The 10,892-nt window shown below is 40.4% G+C and overlaps 1 protein-coding gene across 6 annotated transcripts in view; it reads right to left on the reverse strand.

The window, feature by feature from the left end:
* The window catches only part of hcn4 (hyperpolarization activated cyclic nucleotide-gated potassium channel 4), a 64,435-nt gene extending 53,551 nt beyond the window's left edge, over positions 1-10,884 (reverse strand). Inside the window, exons 1-5 of one of the 6 annotated variants that reach the window (XM_046372421.1) lie at positions 10,743-10,884; positions 10,298-10,356; positions 8,606-8,717; positions 8,370-8,463; positions 7,312-7,989 (exon numbers count right to left, since the gene is read on the reverse strand). In XM_046372421.1, coding sequence (XP_046228377.1) covers positions 7,312-7,976 — 665 coding nt within the window. In that variant the 5' untranslated portion in view covers positions 7,977-7,989; positions 8,370-8,463; positions 8,606-8,717; positions 10,298-10,356; positions 10,743-10,884. Of the gene's footprint in view, positions 1-7,311; positions 7,990-8,211; positions 8,464-8,605; positions 8,718-10,297; positions 10,357-10,742 lie in introns of all 6 variants that reach the window. The other 5 variants (XM_046372192.1, XM_046372334.1, XM_046372244.1 and 2 more) reach the window with 5 other exon arrangements.
* Between the last annotated feature and the right edge of the window lie 8 nt (positions 10,885-10,892).

A 10,892-nucleotide genomic window follows, 5' to 3' on the forward strand; every position in this document is an offset into this window, starting at 1 on the left:
AGTCTCTCAGCATACTACCATTCTCCAACTGAAAGAAAAATCAGGGTCAAAATACAGTTTACAATTAATACCTAAGCGTATTGTAACCTGCATGGGGTGAAAAATGACAGGTGTTCATACATCAGACTATTTTGTCTCAGGTTGAACACAGTGGTGCGATGAGATGCCTTAGAAATTTTTTTTTTTTTTTTTGGACCCTTATGGCATTTTTAAAAATAGTAAATCCCTCCATCTGCCTTCTAACTAAGCAAGAACAAACTGAAGAAAAGTAGCTGCAAATAGGATTTCACCCAAGTCAGTGTCTGAACAGCAAGCATGGACACTGTATGGAAGACATCAGAGAGAATTGATAGCACACAAAAGGTATTTTAACACAGGCAGTCCTAATTATTCATTCCCACTATGCTGACTATTTCCATAAAATACAGCATGTTGTTCTTAGTTGGCTGCAGGGCAGCCAAGTGAGTTCTTGTTTTCAAAATTCTAATTTTTATGCGGAACAAATTCTTCAGTCATCACACATGGTTTAGAAAAAACAACACCAACTAGAGTAGTTTTTAGTCTTTTCTATCAATTAGGTGACAGTGCAAAAGGCTGCATAACTGCAGTGCCCATAATCAGAGTTAGGAATACCCTCTCGGGTATCATTGGAAGATTACACCTACATAATGTGTTGATGTTGATTGCTTTTTCGATCAGCACTGATTACATGTCAAATCTCAGACTGAAATTATAATTGAATGTGTAAAATGAGATTTATAACCAGAGGTGCTATTTGGATGTAAAATAATTGTCCAGAAAAAGAAGCATACAGTAAGGCATCAATGCACAATTCAGTGGTGTAATGCCAAAGAGTTACTATCAGGTGCAGCCCCTTTTGCACAATTGTGCACAAGTGTCACAAGGCTCACAAATCCTGTTGCAACCTGTTTCTTCAACTTCAACTCAACTTCTCCCCTGCATGAGCCAAGTGGACAGTGGACTAAAGTCAACAAAGGATATGTGTCACTTTGTTTCATGGAGAAAGCAAGAACTCATTTATTTATTTATGCTTTTTTCTCTTTTCCAAAAAAAGGAAATGGTGCTGAAATAATGCTGTAGCACTGCCAGAAGCACAATGTATCAACAGAGATACAGAAAGGTCCGCTGAGGTCTTACACACTTCAATGTCACACACAAGGCACTTCAATCATGACTTGACTATGTGCTGATAATTTGTTAAAAGATACAGATTTTCTCCATTAACCGCACAGACATGTTGAGATAAGTGAAACAGACACATTTACCTCTGCTCAGTGGGACAATAATCACATCTGTCCAGAGGCAAAGAGAAATAAATTTGACACTGAAAAGTGTTAAAAGAGAAAAAAACTCGAGAATGGTTCTTGGCTGACTAGTGTTGTGTATCCACCTGGAGAGATTATAAATTGATGTTGCAGTGCAGGAGATGGTGGAACAAGAAGGACAGCCTTACATTTGTCAGGTCACCAAAATACATCAAGCATTTCCAGCTGGGTGACATGTGGCACTTAACAGAAAATGCTTCCAGTAGGCTTTCCCATTTTCAGAATGTATATGATGTCCAATCAATCAATATAATCTCACCTCGAGATGACCATCACTTTGCCAAGGTTAAACTCAGCTCTCTGCCTAATACATAAAGCTGAATTAAATGACATATCAGGAAGGGGCAAAAACACTCACATGCAAAAAAAAAAAAAAAAAATTGTTATCACGTGTGCCGTTTTCACACTCCCACACAAGTGTGCCTGGCGAGGTCACAGGGTACCGTTCAATCATTCTGCCACTATGACAGGCAACCCTCCACCCACCAGCCACACACATCCTCCCTGGGCTCCCTCCATTAAATAAATTGTGCTGTAATAATCTCTTGGCTCCTAATATTCGTGGATGAGCAAAGCAGTCTATTTTGATTACCCCACTTTCAGGCCCAGCCAGAACCATCTGTAATCCCCATGTTTTACCCTGACTAAATTTAAGAAGGAATTATTTAATGGAGACCAAAGGGAAAAGAGTGTCATTCATCCAATGTAGTTTCAAAACACCTTTAGCACTACATGACAAGAAGACATGGTCCATAAGGGCACACACTAACAGTCTAAAATCGGGACTCTTTAAGAAACTTCTCCATCATAAAGGCTTACTATACTGAAAAACTGTCAAAACCTGTTTAAATATGACTCTTGATGTGAGGGTTTACATTCTTCGACTGCATCACTGGCCCCTCACCTTGACCTCTGCATAGCTCTCACCCAGACTATGACTCCTGCTACCACAACAAGAGGGGGGGTCATCTGAGCTGTAGCCGCGTATGTTTCTCCATCTCATTTTTCAATAAATCCACTGGTGGAAAGCTAGAAGCCCCACAAGACCCAAACAAATCAATAACAAAACACACTCTCAAATCAACTGTAATCAACCTTACTGAAATAGAGAATGCTGTTATTTAATCCAGTCCCATAGGCTCACAAACACAATTACAGACAGACACAGATTCACACGTGCACTCTACATTACAGTAAGAGTACTGGATCCTCAACCAAAAGCCTGTCGCTGCCAGTGGTTGTCAATTCTTGACAAGGTTTGTACAGCTAAAGTGCATAAATTTTGTAGTATTTAAAATATCTCACAAGTCATCAAGGGAGCAACAGGCATGGGATTTATTTTCCCCAAATTTCCCATAAAATACAATGAAGTCTAAGTACAGGTAGCACAGACACTGTTCTCTTTTTATTCTCATTAATTCATTCTCATTATTAAGTGCACTGAGCTTGTCCTTACCATTTTAGTCTTTAGAAGAATGAGATATGCAAATAAGCAAAAGTCAACAGAGTTATGCTAATATTGTCAAAAGCTGTCCAAAAACATTTTTATCCATTTGGATGAATGAATGATATTAAAAATGCTTTGACTCCAGCAACACAATGAAAACATCAAATCAGAACTGGTTAAATTAATAGGCAACACGAATGCTTTTAGGACCACATTTAGCTAACACTTTGCCTAAAAGTTACTTGCGCTATATCACAGCCTTAATGTGTACATCTGTGGGTGGCTACAGCTGCTCTGCTTTTCTTGAATGTATTCTCTTGAAAAAAATAACAGAAGCAAAATTGTAAGATGTCTTTTCAGAGGATTTATTTTTGCCACTGTCTAGCTAAGTGTCTTCTGGGAAACAGAACTGGATGTGCAGGTGGAATAAAAAGCTGTTGAAAAAAAAAGTGGACCTTGCAGAGGGGATGGAAGGATTCGCCTGACTGTTGCAAAGGGATTTAACTGATTGACAGAAACTGCAGGACAGCCGACCCCCCTCTCAGATAGTGTTGGCAATATGGTTCTAAAGGAAAAAGGGGGGATTAATAGAGCCTTCGGTTAAAAAAAAAAGTTCTAATGTGCAACATCATCTTTTCTATCACTCCAGGAAATGTGAAAGACTTTCCAACAGATGTGTCCTCTGGGTTCTGAATCACAAGATAATTAAAAGGCACTTGACAATCAGATGGCTGCATTCTAATATTGCAATGCATCATTTGCTTAGAACTCTGCACAATGCTATTGCACTGATAGAATCCACTCAAAGGGCTTTATGTTAGCAGGTAGGAAAAAAAAATTAGCACCTGGTTTTCATCAGGGCAAGATGGAGGATCCATTCTGTGAGAGGGGTATGGCTTTGTCAATCACGCACTGAAATAATCTATAATCTTTAAAGGGGACAATAAGCTTTTTAAGACATTAATACAATCTCTATTTATTACCAAGGACATGCAGTGTTGTTGGGTCTCGGCACAGCTTATTGTACAGCAGCTTTTAAATAGCAAATATGAAGTCAGATTTTCAGGACAGAGACAAGTGAGAAAGCAGAGCAGAGCAGATATCCAACAGAAGCATCCAGTGTGGAGCAGGGTAGAGAAGGCAATAATCTAAGCATCAATTATACTGTTCAACAATCCTATCAAACCCCCACAGACATTTTATGGTCCAGGACAGTCATAATCATCCTTCTATAAAAGATTCCATATGAATCCCTTTTTTTTTGGAGTGGGGTTGTGGATATCACTCTCTGGTTAACTGACCACATCTGCTCACTGGGAGACGCTTGTTGAGAATCGAAGGAAGCTGCTCAGCTTTGGATCTGGAAATGAGGCTGCAGATTGGATTATGATGCCATTTTTAATCCGTCTTTTTCCCTTGCAAGATATTGCTCCTCCCTTGCTTCTTAGCATTATACAATACTTGACAAGAGGAGATTTTACTGAATTCCAGCACAGTGATGACTATGTGATTTCTTGTGACACTCTAATTTGAGCTTATAGTGCCAAAGCTTTGATGCAGACATGGGAATAAAACATTTAGTCGTAGAGACCCCTCTCTTCTCTGGGCGTATTAAAAGGTCCAACTCATCTCGTTGTGTGTACTTTAATTACAGTCATCTTGTCCTGTCTCTGATCCTGATGTTGGAGGAAATATCATGTTTCTCCTTCAGTTCATTAAAAATAAAATAGTAGCTGTAAATCATCTCAGCATGATATGTTAATTGACTAACAATGTACTATTCTTCTCACATGTAGATTGGTTTCAGATATTATTGGAAGCATTTAAATACTGATTTAAAAAAAAGAGGTGTCATAGACTCTGACTTCCTTCAGTAATGAGAAATAATCTTTTAATCTACTTGTGAATTAAGCGTTTGCTTTGTCTTTTGCATGTTCCTCACAAATGTATAGAATCTTTCCCTGCATAAAAGCTGAAGCACAGGCTCATTTTTTTCTTTTCTCTCCTGATTGAGTGCCACATCTGCAGTTTAAATTGTAGAGTTAAGTGATTACGTAATCACAGAGTTGAGTGATTGAACCACAAGCAAACTGCTCTCAAATCGCCCAAATGTTTAATTATGGTAATATACAGTGACCCTCCTCAGACCGCGAACAAGTGGGTAGCTAACCTCATTTCCAAAGCACTCCTCTCTCAATGCATTTTCATTTGTCTGTTTATTTTGGTACGTCTCACTGAGGGAGATGTGTGTGCATCTGCATCTGACTGCAGTGCAGAGCCCCACGTTCAGTGTCTTGCTCATAGACACTTCAAAACTGATGGTGGGTGCCAAGTCTCTGACCTTTCAGCATCAGGACAGTCTCCCCAAGCCCCGAATCACCCTTCCTCATGACATTTAACACAGTGAGTAAGAGAGCAGAGAGGGTCAGAGGAAACACAACCAGCTGGGAGGGGCATAACAAAAATGGCAAACTGTCTCACACATGTCTCACTTGCTGATGATGACCTGTCCAATCTGTGCGTGAATTTGGAAATGGCGTCTTAGCTTATCTGCAAATAGTTCCATAACTTTATGCTCGAGATTGTTGGGACAGGCTTGCACTTGCTAATAATGAGCAGACATACTTCGTACTATGTGAAGACAAACAGAATGATAATGCAGAATGAACCAATCACAGACTGGAAACTCTAAACAACAGAGTTGATCATCCAGATCCGGTTGTAACCTGAAATGTTGTACATCTCTGCTCTCTCTTTCTGTCTGCCTCTCATATGCACTTTGGCATAATTACAAAAATTTCTTCATGACAGCATAAGACAATTAAAAACAGCATCAAGTGATGATAGCCACCACAGCGTTGCTTCTCTCAGGATAAACAGGCAAATAAATGTGTCTGTTTTCTATTCTAGGAAGAGTCTTATTAAGCTGCTTCCACTCACACCCCAGGCCTGTGAGCAACTCAGCTCACATGTCTCTCAGTCAAGTCAGACATCTTGTTCTTGAGGTATAAAAGCACGCTTTTGTGGTAAGTGAGTTTCTATATCACATGCCATTACACCACGGCCAATCTAACACCAGGCAGAATAGACAACATTCAGTGTCACAGACAAGGAGGAATAGAGTATGTGTAACAAGGACGATCTCACTATACATCATTTTCCCTTGATCCAAATGCCTCCACATCATTTAATGAACGGTGGTAGATGTATATGTGAACAAGATGCCAAGCTTCACACAGTTTGTAATAAAATAGATTTTTATATGAGAAGAAAATCTTCTCACTTTTAAAAAAGCTAAGGTTCACTACCGGCTTAGAGTGCAAGCTATGAAGTAATCAAAATAGTTCTTCTTTTTTCCAAACTAATATATCTGGATATGCTGAAGGAAAGAAATTATGTGAGCTCAATCAAAATCACTGCATGAGACTTAGATAATATCAGGATCTTATACACACTTGTCTCTACTACAGTAAAATATTGAGTTTGAGCAACATTATTATTGATTTGGAAATAAACAAGATACAGAACGACTGCTTACTGGCGCATCCCTATGAATACGTCTGCCTTTGAGTTAATATTACCAACTGTTAAAAAGCATTGTATGACAACCATTCTATAATCCAGACAGCGAGGTTGATGGAGTTTAAATCTAGTCTTGCTTTGCAGTTAAGAACCTCCATGTGGCTGTGAATCAGATGCATATGGCCAATAACAAACTCAAGGGCACTAACAACACAGATGACTCTGTAGAGTTCTCCCAGACTTTCTCTGCTCAGTTTTTCTGCTGTGGTTTGTCACTACAGTGGACAAAGGAATTGTGCTCATTGTTGTAAAATTGCACTAGTTTAACCCATCAATATAAATTAATACAAATAAATGACATGACTCTGTTAATTGTCGAAACATTGTGTATAAAAGGAGAATAAGAACATCAGCATGTCAGCCTTTAAAGATAATGTGAAGTGAAGGCCTCCTCACTGACCCAAATCAATGACAAATGCCCTCAGCACGTCTTCTAAAATAAAGGAAAAGAAACCACTAAAAGGTTTCATTTATGTATCCATGTGGATAGCATATGCCCAAGATAGGGAAATTGGCCTAATTAGCAAAAGGTTGTGCTATCCGTATATCCAGGCCTCATGAGTAATATGTGCATACCCTGAAACTAATGTAAATAATTTCTCTTCTATGTCATGACACGTAAAAAAAACCCATATTAATCTATACATGATGGGTAAATTGTAAGAATTTATTTAAAGCAGTACAGGCAATTGATTACATTACGGTTTTGTTTTAATGTCATCTTTCAACGCAGTGGTGTGAAATGCGTGAAGAAGGCGCTATAAGGCTGGGGAAAACAATGAATGAGCTGCACTTGAATTGATCAATGCCCTTATAAAAGATCAACACACTGAGAACAACATGTGGGCCTGTGAGGAATGACGTTAAGGTGACGCTTCATTCTATACCTTCTGTTGTTTGGAGAGCATGTGTAGGCTACAATGTGTCTACATTTACCTGAAATCACTGTACGGGTGAATTATCCAAAATCCGGCGGATTTAACCCGCTCTTGTTCCCGTTCAACTGCCTTCTCACTTCCAAACATCCTCAGGGAGAACTTGTTGACCCCTGGTTGAAGCATCGCTCCAAACTGTCTGTGTATGAACCCAGCTTGATATAATCTCTCGTCGTCCGGCAGAATTTGATCAATGCCGTCCAACTTTATAAACCCTGACTGCTGGTCTGGGGAATCTTTTTGGCTCCCTCCGCCACCGCTGGCTCCTTGCGCGCCTTGATCCGGCGGGCCGTCACCGATGGCTCCGGGGGGGCTCTCCTCGCTCGGGGTGAGATCCCCCTCGGTGATGAGGCGCCTCTCCTCCGCCGAGTCAGAGTCGTGCACATGCCGACTTGTGATGGACGACAGGCTGCCTCGAAATCTCCGACAATCTCCATTTGAGCTGGTCTTCATCGGTCTCCCTATGTCCGTCTCCATGATCACAGACTCCCCACTTTTGGTCTCCCCGATGCCTTTGCAGCTTCCCCCAGAGGTCGACGACGGTGACGGGAGAGGCTTCATCCTAATACTCTTCCTCCGGGTGTCCTTGTCTGCGTCTTCTCCTTCGCCCATTATGGATGCTTTCTGTCCAATGTGCTGTGGCAAACTGTAGAGCCTTTTACGCATGGAGGAGTGCAACCTGTCCATTATGACATTGAGACACAGTGGGGAAAATTAAATACATCCAGACTGTTAGGCTGTATTGTAACGAGTATTGCCACCAGCCCCGCGCTCCCTATCTGTTTGTGAGAGAGATCAGTCTGGAGCTAATCTGAATCCCTGAAAGCCTGCTACACATGACATGCACCACTGTGGCTCTACTGAAACAGATGAGAGACACTCTTTTTCATAATTAGACTACCTGACAGTTTGCATATGTTCTCACGCACAGCCGGGGCGGTCCACTTGCCCACTGCGTCCCCAGTGTACATCTTTGTGCCGTTCCGACATTGTGCGCAAAAGTGGAAAAACTGCTTGAAAGTCACCTTAGCGTGACATGTGAGGGACGTGCCGACGGACCGTCATATGGAGACGAGGGAAAGGTCATGCACGACGAAGGATGCGCTTTTCACCAGATGTCTTGCCAGTTGCCATCAAACAACGCGACACAATCCTGCAAAATACAGTAGAGCATTCCAGGGACCGCTGACATCACTGATCCACAGTCATGGTGCGTTTTGGTGAATTGTGAATATTCATGATGCTGATCTATTGGGTTGCCATAGGAGCGAGAACTGCAAATAAGCTCAGCCCACCTTGTTTAAAGGGGTATGCTCTTCCCATTCTTAAAACGCTCTCCTGTTCTCTTTAGTTAAGCCCACAGGTAGGCGATGCAAACCCATTGTTCAGCCCTGTGGTGGGCTTTACCTGGAAGAACCAAGTAACCCCTTTGTCATCTCCATTATCACTCTGATGCACTGCGTAATTTGCGTACACAAATACACTTTAAACTGGGCTCAGGCGACCATATAGAATTGTCGGTATGCGTCTGACCTCTTCAAAGGCAATGCACATAAATAAGTACGTGCATGCATTGCAGTTTGACATTATCTATCCAGTTATGGATTTACAATTCACGAAATATGCCTGTGGTGCCACAATACATTGCGTGTTACGTTACAATAGATAAATACATTTTGAAATACGTTCTTCCTGTCTAGGCTGATAACAAAAACAAGTCATCGTGTAATGAGACTAATGTAATTAACACATGTGATCTTATGAGTAAACCATTGTTTCTTTGTCGTTCCTGCAGGCTATATAATGCTATGGCTTGAATGTAGGTCTACACAACTGTTCAATATCAACAGTAATGGTAACTTTACACTATAGTTTCCTCATCATCCAGGGCTTGACAGTCTGAGCTTATGCAGATTCTTTTCTATATGATATAAATTGTCATGGCAAAAAAAATCATCCTGTTGGCTCTAACATGAGAACTTTAAACAAGTTCCCAGAAAAAAAAACTAAAATGTTCACATAAAAATGAGTCAAAGCTCATTTTATCAAAGGTCTTCATAGCAAGATTGACAAAATGTCACTGACAAATCTTTGTAGGATTGACATTTTGTCAATCTTGAACGTCTGTGTAAGAGTGAGTGGAAGAGGGATTGTAGGTGTGCTGTATAATTTGTATAAACATTTTGTTAAAAAAGTGAAAATAAATCTAACTTTCTAACTTAACTATCATTCAAAAATGAATGAATTGAACTGATGGAGTGCAAAAACACAGCTTCAAGCAGTTTAAAAGCACAAAAAGCTCCTTGGAGGCAATTTATTCTGGTACCATGTGAGCAAAGAGTAAACTAAGCACATGTCTGCCAGAAAAATCACTTATAGTCTGATAAACATATTGGCGATATTACAACCCTGATTCAGAAAAAAAAAGGTTGGGGCACTGTGTAAAACAGAATGTCATAATTTTCTAATCTTTTTCGATATAATTGAAAACAATACAAAGACAAGACATTTAATGTTCATCCCCATCTGAGCAAATATATGCTTATTCTAATTTTGATGCCAGCAAGCAAAGAACAGGGAAATTTGTGTACTGCTCAAAGTACCTGCTTGGAACATTTCACAAGAAGATGGACTCATTGGGAATCAGTGGTGGTATCATGATTGGGTATGAAAGGAGCATCTTTGAAATGGGCAGTCATTCACAAGCACTTTGTGAAACATCTGATTGTATAAAGGAATATTAGCACATGGGAACACTCAGGAACACTTCAAAGATCATTGTCAGTAAAAACAGTTCATCTTCAAGCGATTGCATTCTGATTTAATTTACATTTTAAATGGTGCCACAACGTTCTTGGAATCGGGGTTGTGGGTTATTGCAGATGTAGTAAGTAACAATAAATTGAAGTGCAGAAACGACAAAGATGTGCCTCGGGTATTTTAGAAATATTCATCCACCGATCTTCCCATTATCTACACTGGCTTACCTGCAGCAGGGGGTTGGAGCCGATCCCAGGTGACACTGGGTGAGAGGCGGGGTATAGGCCTGGGCCAGCACAGGGACATTTAGAGACAGAGATGCCAGTCAGGTTTGTCCATCACAGGGTACTGACACGTTTAATTTTACATGTAATGTTCATGTATAAAAATGGCCTATAGCCAACATATTGCACTCCTGCAGTACCAATCAGTTCCCAACTTCTTTATGCAGCTTCATGTCAACAGTATTTTCCTACATTGTACAAACTAGCTATGTCTGCTTGTCTTTTTTTAGCAGCCAAATAGCATACAGTGCCTTGTTACAATAAGTTGATTCTGAAAGAGTGACAAAGTTTGTGATAAAATAATACTTACGAAATAAATAAAGGACTGGATTCATGAAATCACTTGTGACTGCGTGAAAAAAACGGGATGTAACAACGTTAAATCCACCTGCAATTTCTGTCCACTCTGAGGTTTTTCAGCAGCCTGTCTGCACCAGGCGACCTGTACAGGCCAGAGTCAACTCCAAAACTCTATTTGCCGCCTTAACAAACCAGCCAAAGACTCGGTGGATTACGAGTGACAAACGAGAATCCTGCC

The sequence above is a fragment of the Scatophagus argus genome, chromosome 1, assembly GCF_020382885.2.
Source record: "Scatophagus argus isolate fScaArg1 chromosome 1, fScaArg1.pri, whole genome shotgun sequence".
NCBI classification, from domain to species: domain Eukaryota; kingdom Metazoa; phylum Chordata; class Actinopteri; family Scatophagidae; genus Scatophagus; species Scatophagus argus.